General features: G+C 36.6%; 1 protein-coding gene across 3 annotated transcripts in view; it reads right to left on the bottom strand.

The window, feature by feature from the left end:
* The window catches only part of Wwp1 (WW domain containing E3 ubiquitin protein ligase 1), an 82,493-nt gene that overhangs the window by 12,041 nt on the left and 49,692 nt on the right, over positions 1 to 20,760 (bottom strand). For all 3 annotated transcript variants that reach the window (XM_075966903.1, XM_075966904.1, XM_075966905.1), the window contains exons 12-22: positions 19,967 to 20,021; positions 19,795 to 19,879; positions 19,551 to 19,679; positions 18,562 to 18,637; positions 18,392 to 18,463; positions 14,735 to 14,823; positions 10,489 to 10,648; positions 7,394 to 7,527; positions 7,161 to 7,301; positions 2,440 to 2,560; positions 736 to 840 (exon numbers count right to left, since the gene is read on the bottom strand). In XM_075966903.1, the coding sequence (XP_075823018.1) occupies positions 736 to 840; positions 2,440 to 2,560; positions 7,161 to 7,301; positions 7,394 to 7,527; positions 10,489 to 10,648; positions 14,735 to 14,823; positions 18,392 to 18,463; positions 18,562 to 18,637; positions 19,551 to 19,679; positions 19,795 to 19,879; positions 19,967 to 20,021 (1,167 nt within the window). The remainder of the gene's footprint in view (positions 1 to 735; positions 841 to 2,439; positions 2,561 to 7,160; positions 7,302 to 7,393; positions 7,528 to 10,488; positions 10,649 to 14,734; positions 14,824 to 18,391; positions 18,464 to 18,561; positions 18,638 to 19,550; positions 19,680 to 19,794; positions 19,880 to 19,966; positions 20,022 to 20,760) is intronic.

Raw genomic sequence — 20,760 nt, 5'->3', positions numbered from 1 at the left:
ATTATAGAAAGAATATTCTAGGCCTAGAGATTTAAAATCTTCAATACAAAAACACAAAGCAAAACAAAATGTCTCTTAAAATGTGATTAAATAGCTGGGCAGGGGTGGTTCATGCTTTTAACCCCAGCACCAGGAGATAGAAGCAGACAGATTTCTGTAAGTTCGACACCAGCCTGGTCTTCAGATTGAGTTCCAGGACAGCCAGGGCTATATAGAGAAATCCTGTCTTGAAAAAAAAAGTGCTTAAATATTAGTATGGTGCATTTGGATGTTCTATCTTGTCACAGCTAAAGCCAAAACACAGTATGAAAAACTATCATTCTTGTATGTTACTGTCTGAATTATTCCAATTTTTTAGCATAATATCACTTTCAGAATTAAATACCCACATTGACCTCACCATTTAAAACATACAGCTGGCTGGATGTTGTGAAAGATGCCTGTAATCCTAGCACTGGATGAGCTGATGCAATATGAAAGCAAATTCAAGACCAGCCTGGGCCATCCAGGCAGACCCTATCTCAATGTGCAACCCCAACAAATCCAAAACCAGTCAATATTTGTGATCCCACTAAAGACTGCTCAGACCTCCATCTAGAAAAGAGCGAATGAGTTGGAAGATAAAACACAGGTCCAAAGGCAGTCTCAAAAATAATAAACTACTTTTAAAACACTTTTTATGAGAAAACATTATTTTCTTGAAATAATTTGTCTCAAAAAACATAAAGCGAATACCTGCCAAAACCAAATAATTTGCTTGCTGTTTCTTGTATAATGTCGGTACACAGTGTTTCTCTGCCAGTCTGCCAAGTCAACCTCTTGCATGCCACACAGCATAACCTAGGGAAGAAGCCCAAAATCAGCCACAAGAAAGACTGGAGTGGGGGGGGGGGGCGAGTGTTTGTCTTTTTATTATTTATAGAAGTTTCTGAAAATATATTCTGGGTAGAATAGTTTGTCAAGGTAGTTTCCGCCAGTGTTTTGGTGTTTGTTTTCCTTTCCCTCCTTCCTGAAGCAGGGTCTCACTATGTAGTCCCGGGAGGGGTTGGGAAGGGGCTGGAACTCACCCCAATTCCTGGCTAGCATACAGAAATGGCAGTCCTCAGCATATCCTTCCAGTGCTGGAGCTATAGATATCTGCCACCAAGCCTAGCCTTTTTATTTCCCTAAGGGTATCTTTTAAAGAACACAATGTTTACTTTTGATAAAGTCAGGCATGCTTTTTCTTTTACAGTACTAAAAAATAAATCCCTGTAAGCAACTTCTGCCTATATCACGAACACTTATATATACATTCAGATGTTTGTGTAACTTGTATTTCATTTCCATAGGTAAACACCCAATGGAAGATTTGCTAGGGCATGAGGAAGACATACATTTAACATTATAACCTGAGAAATTACCAACATTATCCAAAGTGGGATTTCATTTAGGCTACTTTTCTTTTATTTTAGGTTTTCATGTTTATAGTTAATATTCAGTTAAAAGTAAACTTTATTTATGGGCTGAGGTGGGGCCAAAGTTAACTTTCTTTCACATGGATATCCAACTGCTTCAACATTATTTGTTATTTCCCTTTCTCCACTTAAAATAATTTGACAATGCATACTCTGCTGTTTCTAGATTTATTTAGATGCCATAAACCAAAATGTGTACATTTGAAATATGCTACATTGAAGACATTATGATAAATAAAATAAGCAGTCATAAAAACACAAATATAACATGATTTCACTTATCGGAGATATAAACAAAATAATAAAAATAAAGAGGCTTTGTGTTTAATGTGTGTAGATTTCAGTTTTTATAAGATGGAAGAATTCCCAAGACTTGATGTATAATGATTCAGTTATACGTAATATTATTGAATTGCATACCTAAAAATCATTAAAGTGGCAAATTTTGTATGTATTTTACTCTATATAAACAAAGCCACTTCTGATACATGCCCAACCTTACTTACATGCAGGCAAGACCACCAAGCATTCATTTAAAAATCTTACCTTTCATATTAAGTCACTACTTAATTAAGATTTCTGAAACTTCCTTAAATTATTAATAATGATCAAATTCCTCTTTATGACCCTTAACAGGTGACACAAATTAATGATTTTGTACTTGTAATACTATTGTTCTTAAAACATCAAAAACCATAGGACACACCCAATGCCACATACTTCAGACAAATGAGAAAAATCAGTATGGTACTAAAATGTGTGGACATTGTGTAAAATCATTAAACAAGCCAAACACGGTGGAGCACTGCTGGTATGCGAAGACTACGGAGGTTGAAGCAAAAGGATGAGGATTTCAAGATCAGTCTGAGCAAAAGTAGACCCTGTCTTAAAGGAATAAACAACACTGAACCTGGAAAGGAAACACAAAGCCCACCCATTCACACATCAGCATTCCCTACTATCAAACAATAAAGAACCTAACCTCCAATTCTTTTTCATCAAAGTATTGCAGCCACTGAAGGGGAACAACTTCATTAAATCCATCAAGGAAAGCTTTGGTCTGTTCTTGAACTCCTCGAGAAAAACGCCATTCTGTCATTAAACTGAAAATAAAGACAGCATTTGAAAATAGGTCATTTATATATGAAGTTAAGGGACAAAAGCACTAAGAAAGCCTCAAGTTCCTTTTCTTTTTCAAAACATACTCCTCCAAATATATGCACACAAGCATGTATGCATGCATATATCTGATTTTAGAGCTAACATGATTTTCCATTACCAAATTCATTTTTTTGAGATTATAATTTAATTATAACATTTCACCCATCCCTTTCCTCCATCCAAACACTGCCATATATCCCTCCCATATTCCAATAACAGGAAAATCCAGAAGAAATAATACATTACTTGACACATATGATCAACCACAATTACATGAAAAGTCTATAAACAACTTAAATAGATCTATAAAAAGCAGTGAGATCAAAAAAGTAATAAAGAATCTTCTAAGTAAAATGGCTCAGGCCTATATGGACTCACACATACATAACTAACATCAGTGCTCTTCAATATAGTCCAAAGAACTCCATCAAAGTCATTTTACAAAAACAGTTATCACCTGATACCAAAAATTTACAAGGAGAGACAGACTGACAGATACAAACACACACAAACATGAAAGAGAGACCGAGACTCTGACTATAGAATAGAAATCACATGGGATTTCAGAGGATGGAGAAAAGGCCTTTAACTAAGTACAACCCTGCAAGACAAAAGCCTGGAGAATCTAGAATCATGCACCAACATCATAAAGGTTGTAACTGACCAATCTATAGTCATTGCAATAAAAGCAGAAAAACCTCAATGCATGTCTGAGCAGGACTGAGACAAGGTGCTTACTTAGTATACCACTTGAAGTTTTTGCCAAAGTAATAAGGTAAGAAAGAAACAAAGGGCACAAGCAGGAGCAAGTCATGTTATTCCTGTTTGCAGGCAATGTGACTCTGTATAGGACAGATGCTAAAGACTCCACATCAGAAAACTCTTAGAACTAATAAGCATGTTTGGAAAAGTAACAGGACAAATATAATATATATATTATATATGTATATATATTATATATGATATATGTATATATATATATCAGGTATTAATAATTTTTATAGAAGTCAGTTAATAATTTTTCTATATACCAGTAATGAACATGCAGAAAAAGAAATCAGGAAAACAATGTTGAATTAGGGAAGTGATGTGGGAGTGTCATATATCAATATGTTGATTTCATTGGTTAAGTAATAAACAAACTGCTTGGGCTCATATCTTAGAACATAGGTGGGTGGAGTAAACAGAACAGAATGCTGGGAGGAAGAGGAAGTGAGCTCAGACTCGACAGCTTTCCTCTCGGGGGCAGACGCCTCAGAGAGACGCCATGCTCCCCTCTCCTGGGCGGACGCGAGAGCTCTGCTCTCTGAGGCAGACACACACGATGAAGCAAGCCACCAGGTTAGACATGCTGAATCTTTCCCGGTAAGACTGGTGCTCACAGATTATTAGAGATGGGTTGATCGGGATATGAGAATTAGCCTAGAAGAGGCTAGATAGAAATGGGCCAAGCAGTGTTTAAATGAATACAGTGTTCGTGTAATTATTTCAGGTAAAGCTAGCCGTGCGGGCGGCGGGGTGCTGGGGATGCAGCCCCGCCGCTCTTAATACAACAAAACAACCACATTATAATAGCTAGAACATACATCTTAGGAATAAATCTAATCAAGAAAGTAAAGACCTCTGTAGTGAAAATACTAAAATACTAAAGAAAGAATCTGAAGAAGAAAGAAAATGAAAGCCACTCATGGAGCAGCAGAATTAGTAGCATGAAAATAGCTACACTGCCAAAAGCAAGATACAAACTCAATGGAAACCATGTCAAATACCAATGATATTCTGGGAAAAAAATAGATTTTAAAAAACCCTAAAATTTATAGGAAAATGCAAAATACCCTAGACAGCCTGGCAATCTAGAACAAAAAGAACAATTTAAACAGAACCCCAGTCAGAAAAATAAATGATCTGACTCAAAAACAGACACATGGATAAAACCCAAGTCCAAGAGTTACATAGCCACTGGACTTTTGTCTAAGGAATGGGTAGTTCTTGAAAGATGAGGTGCAAACAGTCAAAAAAAAAAAAGTTCAACGTCACTAGTCATCACAGAAATGCAAATTAAAACTACACAGAGGCCGGGCGGTGGTGGCGCACGCCTTTAATCCCAGCACTCGGGAGGCAGAGGCAGGCGGATCTCTGTGAGTTCGAGACCAGCCTGGTCTACAAGAGCTAGTTCCAGGACAGGCTCCAAAACCACAGAGAAACCCTGTCTCGAAAAACCAAAAAAGGGGGGGGGAGAAAAAAAAAAAAAAGAAAAACCAAAAAAAAAAAAAAAGAAAGAAAAAGAAAAAAAAAAAACTACACAGAGATCATCTTGCCCTAAAATGGCTGCCACAGAGAAAACAACAAATGCCAGGAAGGAAGCAGGGAAAAGAGAATCCTCACATCCTGCTGCTAAGAATGTAATCTGGCTTGCTACTATGATAATTACTAAAAACAAAAAAATAGAACTATTCTCAAGGAAGAAGATACCAAATGTTTATCCTAAACCAAACTGCTCTGCTCTGAAAATACATATATAACTAATCCTATATAGACTGAACAGATTATATTTAGGAATATATATGTACACACACACACACACACACACACACACACACACACACACACACCAAGTTAGGGAATAAAGAGGGCCATGAATTTGAAAGAGAGTAGAGGTACATGGGAGAGGGTTTGAAGGGAGGAAAGAGAATAGGGAAATGGTGTCATTATATTATAAACTCAATTTGATAATGATAGATAAAATTAGAGATGATTATGTTAAGTGAAATAAACCAGACTTAGAAAAAACAAGTATTTCATCTTTCTTTTACTTGTGAATTCTAGATTTTATAAAGACATATAAACCCACCATAAGTCTTATTTTCAAATGTGTATTTTTATTTTATGTATATGAATATTTTGCCTGCATGTATATATGTGCACTTGTGAATGCCTGGTGCCTGCAGAGGACGGAGAGTCAGATCTCCTGGAACTGGAGTTACAAATGGCTGTGAACTACCATATAGGTACTGGGAACCAAATCTGGCCTCTACAAGAGCAGCAAATGCTCTGAACTGCTGAGCCAATTATCTAGCTATCATGAAAACATAAAAAGGATGAGGGAGAGGAAAGAAAAGAAAAGAAAGAGAGTAGTAGAAGGCAATGAGGCCAAGGGGAGGAAATAGAAGACTGAATATAGTCAAAGTCTGGGATTACTTGAAATTTCTTTATAAAACCCTGCACCATGCACACTGAATATAGGCCAGTGAAACATTTGTTATGTACAAGTTAAAGTATTTGGGCAATGGTGGTGCATTCCTATGATCCCAGCACTTGGGAGGCAGAGGCAGGCAAGTCTTTGTGAGTTCAAGGCCTGCCTGGTCTACAGAGATAGTTCCAGGACAGCTAGGGCTGTAACACAGAGGAGAAAAAAAACATATCAAAAACAACGACAAAAAGGGTAACATGAGCCAGGTGGTGTTGACACATGCCTTCAATCCCAGCACTCAAAAGGAGAAGCAGGTGGACCTCTGAGTTCAAGGTAAGGCTGGTCTACAGAGCAAGTGCCAGGATGGCCACGGATAAAAAAGAAATACTGTCTGGAAAAATCATATAAGCAAATGAATTAATTAAATAAATAGGATGTTTAGAGTGGAAATGTAGTATGGAATGAAATGACATTCAAAGGGTAGTTTCCAGATTTGATTTTGCCCGTTTCTATCACAGTTTCACTTCCTTCATCTATAAATGAAGAGGCTGCACAGTTTTTCCAAGAATACTTTTTTAACTAAAATTGTATTTTAAAGAACTTAGAAATAAAAAAGTCCACACACCAAAATTAGCCATACCTGAAGTCTATATATCTCAATAAACTTTTTACATAACTAGAATAGTCACTCTGAAGCTATGAAGCTTCACACCGGATTTTTACATTTTCACTATTGAATATATTTGCAGCCACCACCAAGAAATGAAAAGGCCTTGACAGAACTAGAACTAGAAAAACAATAAGGTTTATATCCTCTTTCATGAATCAAGTGCCAATTACCTACATTCAGTCTTTCCTTTATCATTGCCTATTATCTACCCTTTCCTGCTCTCCGCATTATACTGTGCCTGAATTTGCCCTTCACATGTATAAATTATATAAGTATATTATATATACATGCATATAATGCATAGATACACACATATACGGAGGGGCTAGGATCCACATATGAGGGAGAAGATATAATTATATAAATTTTCTTTCTGAGATTTTGAATCCCTTTTCAGTAGTAATGCTTCATGTCATCTGATCTGGTCAAAGGGGGAAAGCCTATTGCAAATGCAAATGGAAAAGTGAAGGATGTTACACATTTTCTTCTTACAAGATAATTGGGAATGGGAGATGTGGATCATCTTTACAGAATAGGGAACAGACCCTAGCAGGAAAAGAACCTCATGAGAATTTCCCAAAGGGTAAAAACAAATACAATTATGGGTGTATATTCTAAAGGAGATTTCTAATTAGATTCCATAGAGTCTACAGACTGAGTCCAATCAGCTATGTCAACCTACCCAATATATTCATCTTTGTTTTCTTCAGTCACCAGGATATTGGAACCTCCCAACTTCAGGTCATGTGAAGTAACTTTTCCCAGAATCTCCATGTCAACAGAAAAATACATTTCTAAGCCACATTCTTCAATGTTGTTGTCTCTGGATAAAATTATAGCATGTCAGTGTGCATATAAACAAAGTATATAAATGGGTTTCAAGTAAATAACTCAATGAAAAAGAAATCTTCAAACCTTATCCAGATAAGGGAGTTATAAAATTCAGTATCAATAGATTCCAAATCCTTAATAGTGAGTTTTTTACTTAGCATACATTTGTAGAATGGTAAAGAGAAACCAGTATCAATAAACTTCCCATGGAATAGTGCCTGTTAAGAAAACAAAACATTTTACTTAATCTTACAAAATGTTCTTTAGAGCATAGTGATAAAATAGAAGTCATGAGACTTTACATTTAAAAAGCAATACTCAAAGGTATAAATTGTGAAAATTAAAATACAAATGCAAAGCAAACAAATTAAAATGAAAAAGTATTTCACAGGTCAAACATAATGTACAATCAAAACTATATATAGATATAGATATTATCTATATCTATATTTTATTACCAACTCCCCCTAACTTTTAATATGTATTTGATAATTAACTTAACAGAAATGAAAAGGCCCATGCACCTCTTCCCATTTCCTGCCTATCTGTAGGACCTCCATGTCTTCATGCCTACATACAGCAACAATACAGGAAGAAGCACCACTGATTTTTAATCCAATAGATACCTAAAACCACTCACTGAACCAATTATATTGGCCCTCATTCCCTTATTATATTCAATCACCAAGTCACTGAATTATCCTCTTAAATAACTTTAAACCCTCCCCTACTGTATTGCAAACAAAATCCCAATTCTAGATAAAAATCTACTTAAAACTTACTCTGCTTATACTATGGTAGAACAAGCTATCCAGTTGTGCCAGCAACCTCAGAGGAAGCATTATTTCATTACTATATTTAGTTTCCCTGTCTTAGATGACTATTCACCAATGTAGCTCTGTCCTCAAACACTTACTATAATTATTGCACATAGAAAAGAGCAACCAGGAGAGCTTTCATAAAGGCCAACCAATCTGCCACCACTAGCATCTGAATTCCCATACGCCTTGCTAAATGGTTGATGTAAGACCCATCAGTAACTGATGGGCTACCCATGGTGTCTTCTTTGAAACATTTCCTTCTTCCATTTTCTTCTGGGAAACACTTCCTTGACTTTCTAATCTCAGGTAGTTTCATTTGGTTGGTTGATTTTTTTTTTCACTCATTTTTATCTCCTCAGCTTACAAATATCCCTTAACTCCTCTGTCCAAGCTATACCTTAACACAACCATGAGCTTTTGATATTCTCTACATGTTTAGAAGCTCAAAGGTCTCTTTCTACCCTGGACATCTCCTTGCCACATTTGGATACTTACCTGTTTTAAACCTCCACTGGATGCCATATCCATCCTGGATGTAGAAGAAATCCAACATTCTTGATTTTCCTCAGCATTTGCTCTTGCCACCAAAGCCTCACTTAGGAAACGGCAATTTCAAGCAAATGTACAGGCCATGTATTTTGGTGCCTCACTCTATTCTTATGTCTGGCAATTAATCTACCAGAAAACCTAGTACTTTCTAACTTCCAAACATACCCTGGATCCAAATCACTTCTCACATCTATTACTATGCTATTTAGACACAAAATCACTATGCCCTCTCATGGTGATCTCTATTTCTGCTATCCTCTACACACAGAGGGTTTCCTATTGGTATTGCTTAATTTATAACACTAATTGACATACTCAGAACCTTTACATGACTTTCCAAAAAGTCCTATATGGTATTACTACTGAATCTCATCCCTCCCATATTCTCTCCCATATACTTTGCCCCAGCCATGTTCCTTTTCAACTAATGAGGCAGTTTTAAACCTTGCAGCCTTGCTCTGCTATCCCATGAGCCCCGAGTGCTCTTCTGTAAGGTATGTATATGACCCCCAGTCTCCTGCCTTCTTCACATTTCCATTCACGTTCAACCTCCAAAGGTCTCCTTCAACCCATTAAATGAAAAATCAACATCCGTAGCCCCCACTTTACAGAATCTAGATTCCAAGAGTAGGAACTGTACCATTTTGTTGTTGTTCTTTAATACCCAGTACCTAGAAATGGGAAGGGAATTACTTAGACACTCAACAGATGATTGCTAATTGAACCAATGGATAATGTAGTGCAAAAATTACAAACTCCTCTAAAAATACAATAATTTACAAGAGCATCTGTAAAGCTCTGAAACTTCTAAAAGCACTAAGTTAGTGTACTTACTCAGCAACTCAGATTTTCCTTGGGCTAAATAACCACACTTATTTCCCCTATCTCCCTGCACAAATGAGTAATAAATAAGGTTTTTACTCTTTTCTTAATTTTATTTATTCTTCCTAAATTTTATCCATACACATAATGTATGTTTTTAATCATGCTCCCATTATCATGTTATTCTCCCTCCCTCTCCCACTATAACTTTTCTTCTTCCCAACAATTCCTCCCCCTCTACTTTCATCTCTCTCTGCATGCGTGTATTATGCGTGTGTATGTGTGCATGCATGTGTGTTTAAGCACACACATCCCATGGTACCTAATCTGCGCTGCTTGAATAAGCATATATGAAATACCGTTTACATAAAAAGGGAAGATCACTGGTGGCTACACAACTGAGGAATCTGACACTTACCCCAACAACAGTGAATTGCCTACAACTCGGGGGGTATAAAGTATCTTTCAAAAGATTTTTATACAATACATTTTTGTGCACATGCCTGTGTATGTGGTATGCACATGTGTGTGCAGGCCCGAGGCTAATGATGAGCCTTCCTAAATTATTAACCACAATATTGATTTTTTTGTTTGTTTGTTTTTTGAGATAGGGTTTCTCTGTAGCTTTGGAGCCTGTCCTAGAATTAGCTCTTGTAGACCAGGCTGGCCTCGAACTCACAGAGATCTGCCTGCCTCTGCCTCCTGAGTGCTGCAATTAAAGGCGTGCGCCACCACAGCCCAGCTTCACCACAATACTGAAACAGACTCAGTCAAACCTGAAACTTGCAGTTTTAGCAAATTTACCTTGCTCCGAAGATCCAGTATTGCCTTCTGAGTACTGGAATTATAAGCAGACCACTAAAAGTCTGAACTCTAGTCCTTGAGCCTGCTTGGCACGAAATTTACCCACTGAGACATCTCCCTAGCCCCTAGTACACCTTTGAAATAAGTAACAGATAATAAAATAACTGAAAGTTAGGAACTCACCATTGCAATAAAGCGACCAATAAAACAGAAGTATGAAAGATGATCAGGATTTATGGTTGATGCTGGATTTATCTGTAAACAATAGTTATTCTTGCCTGCATACTCAAATAAGCAATACATTGGGTTCAAAACTTCATGGGAAAGCAAGAAAAACCATTCTCTATAAGAAAATAAGTTAAGATTACTTTTAGTATTCACATATATGTGAACTTTAAAAAGGTGTTAAATATATCCATAAGTAAATAAATGTGTGCATGCACACATACATGAGTGTGTGCACGCGCACACACACACACACACACACACACACACACACACACACACACCTACTCAATCCTTAGCCCTCCTGCATTTATATTTTGTATATTTATATATAATTTGGCTTTCCATTCAAAGCCACTGCTAGGACTGCACTGTCAAACTGCAAGCTCACTGTTCCTCACAGGTATGTTGTTTTCTACATCAAACTTTTATTTGGGTATCTTTTCTCAATTTCAATTCAACTTAAGTAGATTAGACTTTTTCTCAATTCACACTTTAACCCAATCCAGGTATCTTTGAAGCAATTTCAGAGTATAGTACATATCTGTGATTGCATTCATAGTACAACAATCTGAAAATATACTTTTATGAACATTAACCTCTAAGGCAAAAGCCATGTCTATATATTTTCAGTAACCTTAACTCTTACATGCATTCTAAAATATATACTTAACAAGCTTTTAATTATGTTTTGGGATTTTTTTTTATTTTGTTGAGCTGGAAACAAACTCCAAGACTTCATAGATGCTAAGCAATGGAAAAATGGAGCGTCCATTATACAGGTTTTAGTAAGTATTTGATGGCGACACTGCAGCACATAACACTGCTACTTTAAAATAGTGAGGTTCTTTTTGTTTTTGAGACAAAGTCTTACTTCAGAACTCAGTCTAGTATGGAACTTGATACACAACCCAGGCTGGCTTTGAGTCTGTAGCAGTCCTCCTGCCACAGGTTCCTAAGGGCTGGCATATCTGGCTTTTAAAGAACAGTTTAAATTGTCTTACAAATGTATTCAAATGGTGCTAAAATTACAAAGTGAAATCTTAAAATGTGCTAAGTGTTTACTAATTCTTAACTACCTATTTTGCTTTAGTTTAATAATTTTTAACACAAAATAAACATTTACAAAGTGTTCTCAAGTGGATTTCCAAACTCAAATATTTACTATGATCAGTGTGAGGTCATGGGGTTTTGCCTTGCCACAATTCCCATTCTTCTTTATAACTTGCTAATAAATATTATTGGCTTTAAGGAAAGAAAAGTTCCAGGTACAATAACCCAGTCTTCACATAATGATGGTGGTAGACAGTGGTGGGTACTATCAATCATGGAGAGCGTCAGTAAAAGCAGAAATTTGAGTAACTGCTTTTAAGGAAAAGTCAGAATTATTATTGTTGTTCTTGGTTTGATGTTCTGTGACAGTGTCTCCTGTGTAGCCCGAACTGCTCTGAAACCTAGTAGGCAGACCAGGCTGCCTCAAATGAAATCTGTCTACTTTTGCCTCCTGGGTGCAGATTAAAGCTATCACCACATTTATCTCAAGATAAGACACAATTTTAACTCTTCATCTCAGTCTGATAATTTATGTAATACTATCAAGCAATTTGAAAATATTTAAGTCATTCTGGGTCACCTCTATGCTAATTCCTATAGTCTGCTATTTTGTTTACCAAATGTTTAAGAGAGCTTTTAAAACATTCCCAGGAAACTACAGAAGACAGTCACTAAACAAAATCAACTATGAATTCATGTCAAATCATATAATTAAATTCAGGCTCAAAATACTAAATGCACCAAATAACTTCACTCTGTGGTTGAGCTGAAGTAAGACATTTCCTCAGAGAAGAGAAATAAGTAAATCTAGTAAGAATGTGTTCACACACACACACACACACACACACACACACACACACACACACACACAGAATTAAATTTCCAACTGTTTCAGATCACTTTTAGAAAGCAGCAAACCAGAGAAAACTGTAGTGATCCAAAAGAAGAATGGATATATGACAAAAGCCTGTATGCTAATACCAACACAAAAGAGAAATTCCTAACTGACAAGAGAAATGATTGACTTTCATCACAAGTTTGGCTCTGCACTTCAAACTAGACACGTGAGGCTGAAAGAACATGGCCTAGAGAAGAAAATGAAGAAAACAGTGAAACAGCAAATGAAGAAAAATCACATGAGAAGCAGCAAAACATAGAGCAATCCTGCAAACAGTGACAGGAAGACAGGCTTCAGAAAACCAAAATAGGAAAAGCACTGATGAGAGACAAGAGGAAAAATGATAGACACGTAAGACTGACAAAGGAGATTCCACATACCCATGATTGATGTTCCTGAAGAAAGAAAAGAACAAATAGAACAGAAAAAAAATATTCAAAGATAAAATAGAAGAAAACTTCCCAGAAATTAAAGCTCTTCACATGTTCCTTTAAAATAGATCAAATGCCAGGCGTGGTGGCACACGCCTTTAATCCCAGCACTTCGGAGGGAGGTAGAGGCAGGCAGATCTCTGTGAGTTTGAGGCCAGTTTGGTCTACAGAGTGAGTTCTAGGACAGCCAAGGCTACCCAGACAAACTCTGTCTTGAAAATAAATAAATAAAACAAACGAAAAAACAAACATTCTGCAATGAAACTAGTGAATTTTAAAAGACAGCATAGACGCCCAGGAAATTTTCTGACAAAGGTTTGACCTCATACTTCATAGTGCTCACATTCAATGCTAAAACACTGAAGCAGTACCTAAGAATGCTGGATAGACAATGCTGTGCAAAAAACGTCTGTCCAGAGAGGTTGCTGTTTATATAACCAACAAGGAAAACACTTCCAAACATTTAACAACTACAGGAACATATCCCCCCACATGAACTCTTAAATAAGCACCCTGATGATGAATCTAACCAAACAATGCAGAATCAAATCAAGTTATGAGTAAGACAATTATGATACACAAGAATCAATTACGTCATTTAAACTGTTGAAACAGAGCTGGAACCAAATAACTAAGACAAAAAATGCTTTACAAAAGAATATGAATGTTATAATGTCAGACACTGAGGAAAAAAGTCATGTTCATAATTTTCTAAGATGTCCCTTTCTTTTCAATGTCTGGGCATGCCCGAAATTCAGAAAAACTCACAAAACACACAATATGAAGATTTATTGGATAGAAGTGCTTACTGAAAATGTGTAAAATGTTATGACATCAACACAAAAAGAGGCTAAGAGAAACCCTGACAAACTCACAGCAATATTACGTATCTACTTCTACCAGTTGTGACCTAGTTCTGCACTTCTATCAGCTATATTGAATGGTGGTTTTTCTCATTCTGCAAAATTCTATAAAAATCTGAATTCCCAGGAAGACTTAATGAAACTGTTAACTATAAAAAATACCAATGTAGATTTGTATGAAGTAGTTAAGGGAGAAAACAAAGAAGGATTTTTCACTAACTACTTCACGGGTATCTCTTAAGTAAACTGATTAAATGTAGAAAAATTTTATTTTCCGAATAAACTCAGATCAGAGAAAAAGGACAAATAAAAGTGATATGCAGTGTTGTAATAGCAAAATCAATAAATAACCATCTATAACCATTAATTATGCTACACGCATATGTAGAATACTATGCAGCCATCTGATAAGAACTTTAGCATGCACAGAAGAATAATCACAATGGTTGTACCCTGTGTGTAAAGCACTTGCCACACAGGCAGGACACTCTGAGTTCTCTGATCCCAGAACCCATGTGTTCTGGGCATGTGGTCATGGTGACCCACCTGTAATCCCAGTATATGGGATATAGAGAGAGAAAATCCCAGAAAAATCTGGTTACCACACCAGTTGAACTTTAGAACAAGAGACCATGCCTAAACATATAATGTAGAAAGGATAGAGGAAGACACATGTCAACCTCAGGCCTGTACATACATGTGCACACCACTCCTACATAACATACGTCCATGAATACACGTGTACCATACTCATGCAAGTACACATACACACATACCATACATATATACATATGCAAAAAAGTTGTAATAATGATTACCCAAAATTACTCTGGTGCTACTGAAAAAGGTAGCTTATTATATTCATATATATCTCTTTAAGAATACATCTACCTCAGATGGCAAAATAAACTTATTACAAAGCAGTAATAACTCTTTAATAAGTAACTTTTTAACTTTACCTTGCAAGACCACCATAATCAAGGCCTTCTTCTCCTCTAAATATTACATATAATCGCCTCCTTAAGTCATACGGTTTCAATGCCATAATCTAATTAAAGACAAAAATGTGGATATTTTGACATTTATACACTGCATAAGTTACTTCCAAATAATTCAATTTAAATTAACCTGTATTTTCAAAAGTACACATTCCACTATCCCATATTTAATTCTGCATTTTATCTGGCTTGTTCCAAAAACTAGCTAAAGATGAACAATCCTCCAAGTTTTCTCTGACTCACTTTTATATATTCTTCCTACTTTTAGCGTTAAACAGTGGTTCCACTTAGAGTTGGACAAGTTAGATTACATTTTCCCCTTCCCCGCCTCAAGTTTCTAATCTTCCAATATGTGACTGGTAAGTTTTTCTCTGTAGCAATATTGTAAGGTGAAAGGACTTTTTGAGTCCCACCTACACCACATTTTTTATCTCTCAAGAGGATAGAAATTCATCTGCAACCCTTACACAATGAGGTATATTTACATAACAGCATATCGTAAAATAAGAACCAAATACATTTTTATAAACTACAAGTTTCCATCAAACTTATTCATAAGCATTCTTTACTTGGGGATAAAAATTTATATCTACTATCATTCATCTGAACCACAGCCAAGAGTGGCAGGTCTAGGTCCAAACAAAGCTCACTAATAGGATTCCCTAGGAAGCAATTACTGGCTTAACTCTATATCTGAACAGACTTAAGGCAGTAAAAGTAATGCAATAACTAGTGAATTTAGATACACAGTTGCTAAAAGCAATTCAAATATAGCTCTGAACAAGCCAGTTGTAAAAACACACTTGGAAACTTGAAACAATTATTTGGCTCAGAATTAGTCATTCACATGCAAAAGCAGTTTGGTAACAGCTATCGTTTCCTCCCTCCTCCCTCCCTCCCTCCCTCCCTCCCTTTTTTCTTTTCTTTGTTTTTATCAAGACAGGGCTTCTCTGTAGCTTTGAAGCCTGTCCCTGGAACTAGCTCTTGTAGACCAGGCTGTCCTTGAACTCAAGAGATCCACCTGCCTCTGCCACCCAAGTGCTGGGATTAAAGGTGTGTGCCAGCACTGCCCAGCTACGGCTGGCTTTCTTTTCTAAAGTTTAACAACAACTAGTAAAATGAGGATATGTTATAAATGTCTCTAGAACTTCATAGGGTTCTGCAACTGGACCTAAGACTGCCCCAACGAGAGGGATATCATTCCTGCTACTGGAAACATAGCACACTACCAGTGCTCATGAAGTCAAAGGTCCTGGAAGAGAACCTCTTTACTAAACCAGCATAGTCTCTAACACTATTCTAAATATATGCCCTTACACCCACAGATAAGTGGAGTTCTCACCCTTCATCCAAGAATGTTCTCTTTGCTACAAAGATTATTACAGAAAACAACCAATTAAATTGTAGAGCTGTGAAGCCCAGTCCCAACTGATACCACACCTAAGGTCCAAAGATTGCAGAAAAGGGGTCAAAAAGATTTTAAGAGTCAAAGGATCAGGAAGCTTGTTGTGAAATTGTTTCTCCTTGGAATGATAGAAGCCACACCCATAAATTCTCACAACGTGAATGCCTAACCATGAGTTAGAACATGGAGGACACCAAGGGACATACTCATATGGACAGGGAAAGTGTCTAAAGGTCCTATATAAAAACTATAGGCAATGCAGGAATGCTGAGAGCAGGTGAAATAGTCTTCCCTAGGGAAAAGAACAACAATTGGCTGTCTAATACTATACGGTAAGCCATAAGAACATATAAATACCAATAATATTATACAGAAGAAACAACTTATATTTATATGTCAGGAATATAAATAGATATACGTATGTATGAACAACAATTAATGAAAAAAGAAACCATAAATTTGAAAAAAAGCCAGAAGTAGTATATGAGAGAGTATGGAGGAAGAAAACAGAAGAGGAAATGATGTAGTTATATTATAATCTTTAAAATAAAAGAAACAATTAAAAAAATTAATGAAACTCCTATTTAAGTACACAAAAAAGTTAAAGTCATTGCTTTAGAGTGAAAGATCATGAAAAACTACTTTATCATAAGAGAATGTCATGATTCTAGTTTTAATAATATTCTGCAGATGACTCCAGACAGACAGATATGTTACATTTATGTATCCATCCACCCATTTGTTCATTACTTACTTACTGAATAACTGTTGAATTAAAGGCACTATTCTAGATACTAAACCAAGGTAAAGTAAACCAACAATCCATGTTCTCATGAAGCATACATTCCAGTAAGGGAAACAGGGAAGGAACAGTGTTATGAAAATGATGAACTATAAATGATTAGAAAACGACCATATATGGGAGGAAAGCAGGGCCTGTCATTATAAACAACACGCTCAAGCTAGATCAAACACAGTGTAACCTAGAGGACGAATGAACGTAAGAGTCACTAATGAGATATTTAAGTGGACTTACAGTATCCACCAATTTCATTTGTTAGCATTTTCACAAGTTTTACAAGTGTGAAAACAGATTTGCCCCAAATGTTGTTCAAACTTTATTTCAATAAGAATACATCTAAATTATTTTATTTTATTGGTTGTTTTTTGTTTGTTTGTTTTTCAGGATGGGGTTTCACTGTAGCTTTGGAGCCTGTCCTGGAACTAGCTCTCGTAAATAAGGCTGGCCTTGAACTCACAGAGGTCCACCTGCCTCTGCCTTCCCAAGTGCTGGGATTAAAGGCAGGTGCTGCCGTCACCCTCACCGGCAAGGTTGGTTGGTTTTGAAGACAAATTCTCACTACCTCACTTGTCTGACCAGGAATTCATAGAGACCTACCTGTCTCTAGTCTCTACCTCTAGGATGCTGAGATTAAAGGCCTGTGATACCACACCCAGCTACACCTAAATTCTTGGCTGTCTCTCAGTTTCCCCCCTCACCTATATAATGGAGATGACGCTAGGAGTTCTCTCACAGAGATGCTGTGAGGAGGAAAGAAAAGCAATTTAAAATTCTCAGTAATTGGCAAACAGTCATTACTTATTAAATGGTAAAGTTTCCAATAGATCAGCCCCACTGTCTCAGTGGACTGTGACTGAAAAAGCATGGTATAAAACTGGACTCTCTGAACATGGCGAACAATGAGGGCTGATGAGAAACCAAGGACAATGGCACGGGGTTTTGATCCTACTACGTGTTCTGGCTTTGTGGGAGCGTAGTCTGTTTGGATGTTCACCTTACTAGACATGGACGGAGGGGGGAGGACCTTGGACTTCCCACAGGGCAGGGAACCCTGACGGCTGTTTGGACTGGAGAGGGAGGGGGAGAAGAGTGGGGGGGAGGGGGAGAAGGGTGGGAGGAGGGGGAGGGAAATGGGAGGCTGGGGGGGAGGCGGAAACTTTTCTTTTTTTTTTCCTTTTCTCAATAAAAATAAAATAAAATAAATGGTAAAGTTTAATTTTATTTTATGTATTTGAATGCTTTGCCTCTAGTCCACATAATAAAGTTTAATATAATTACTAATTTAGTCACTCAAGGAGTGGGACCTACTATAAATGTTTCAAAACTCAAAAGCTTTTAACTCCCTTTAGAAGCCCAGAAGAAAATAAGACAAGAAGCACTGTTTCATTTTGATAATGAAAATGAACCTTACCTGTTGGAAGGAATCTTCAAATAAAGTCTGACGGGACACATTGATCTTTACGTGACTAGGCAGTGCATTAGACTAAAAACAAAAATACCATATCATGTAAGTCAAACATATGTATTATATAATGATCAGACTAAATGATTATAAATGAGATTTATTTACCACTGTAGTACCTGGCACAAGTAACGGAAATGAGCAAGCTTCCACCTAAAGCTGCGTTCATAAGCAATCTGTGGACCACCTTTAGCTCTGAAGAGAAGCATAACAAATAAAACTGTAACATTAAGTATGAAACAGTGTGCACTAGATCATAATATGACTAAGGAAAATTATTTACTTGCAATAAAAACAGGTGCATTCATTAGGACAATGGAGCCTTGAGTCATGAAGGCTGTCACATTAGTAGAACACATGCACACACAGAGACTGCAAGTAGAGGCAGGTCCTAGATCTATTATGGATACTTAGAAAAAAACCTTTGTTTTTTACTATTTTATTTGTGAAAAAAACAACAAACAGAATCCTGATCATTCTTAACACTGAGGAAGTCAGGGGATTCTAGATAAGGGGAACATGAGGAAAAAACCCTGTACCTTATCCTAAATCTGATCTGAATAAAAACAAAGCAAAGCAAAATTAAATTCTTAGAGCAAGTTACATGCTGACCATGTGACTCTGCCGGACAATGAGAGAAGAAGCAGATACACGATTCAGCGCAGAAGAAATTCAGGAGGCCTGCTTCTCCTGCCTAGAGAATCTTAACACAAAGAACAGGGTACTTTCATGATAGAATAAACATAAAATACTGTCTTCAGCTGTCATCAAGGACATTCATTCATCCAAGGAAGTTTACCAAACACTTCGCAGGGATCTGGCATTCTTTGCTAATAACATGGGGGAAACAGCTGTTTGTGTAACACATGTACCAAGGAAGGAAACAGATAAGAATGAAAAAGCAAACTATATATTGTGTGTTTTAATTAAGAAATGGCATACCACAAATCCATTCTGGAATAATATAGAACAAAAACAGTTATAGCTGGACATTACCTGTGGATGTTTTCTTAATCAAAAATTGTTTGTTCCTAAATTTGGGGCTATTTAGAGACTAAGCCTCCTGTTTTCACTAAGTGATATTTTTAAAGTTCAGGTTTCTACTCACACAGACGACTTTCCATTGCGAGGATCTTTGAATGTTGTTGTTCTTGTGTTATGATCCACAAAGTACCTAACACCTTCTCGAGTATACCTGATCTCCCAGCCTTCTGGCAGGGGCTCTTCATTTGGTAAGCTATAAGATAAAACTCACAATCATAAGGTGGGTATGTTTTGGGTACTTACAGCCCACTGATTCCATCCATCCATCTACCCATATGTGATAACTTAAGACTGTAGTATACACATACCCTTGAGTTCTTGGGTCTTCCCATTGGGTAGTTTTTGTATTATGATTCACAAAGTAAACTCTGTCTGTTGAATCCACTCTTTTTTCTAAAACATAAAGTATGAATAACATTTAATAACAATTTGATACCTATATTCCTTACACATATTTTTATAAGCATCTTATCTGCTTACCCCAGCCTGGAGGTAAAGGTCCATATGGATCATTTTCTGCAGCTAACATTGAAGCCTGGTTGAAAAAGAGGTTGGAGACAGAAATAAGATAGCAGTTTTAGCCAGAAATATACTAATATATATAAGCACTTAATAGTCATACCTTAAAATTTTTAAAAATATTATAAAGGCATATGAATACAGTAATTTCAAGAAACAAAGTTCAAAGAGATGGGTGACCAGTATATAGAGAATTATACATTTAAATAAGATATTATTTTTTCAAAAAGAGAAAAATTATTATAATTATTCTGCAAAATGTTAATGTATACACATCTTGATGAATATTTGATAGTACTGCCACAAATAGTGCTAACTGTACTAATTATCCATCTTTATCTTTCTTGATAATCAAACCACTAGTTCTGTTTTGTTTGAAGTAACAACGTGCCCAGAAGAAATAGTCCATTAAATCTGGATTAGCACAGCATAAAGTGCTCAATTCTGACCAATGAGGCAGAAGCAAAAGACTTGCTAAGTAAGAGTCTGCTACAGTAAAGTTCTCTCCCCGCTTTCAGTTTACCCTCCCCTTTCATGACAGAGACTCTGGAAATCAGGTCAAGGGCAGCAGCTCTTCATGCTCAAAAAGAAAACCAAATGCATGGCAATAGAAAGTGCAGGAAAGATGCATGGCAATAGCTGGTGCAGGTAAGATGAGTGACTACAGAGGTGCAGGTAAAATGGGTGCAACAGATGGTGTCCGTAAGGTGCATGACAATAGGCAATGCAGACAAGAAGCATGATAATAGATGGTA

This window comes from Microtus pennsylvanicus, chromosome 3 (genome assembly GCF_037038515.1).
Source record: "Microtus pennsylvanicus isolate mMicPen1 chromosome 3, mMicPen1.hap1, whole genome shotgun sequence".
Taxonomy (NCBI): Eukaryota; Metazoa; Chordata; class Mammalia; order Rodentia; family Cricetidae; genus Microtus; species Microtus pennsylvanicus.
Note: the sequence above shows the minus strand (reverse complement) of the source record. Positions and strands in the feature narration are given on the sequence as shown.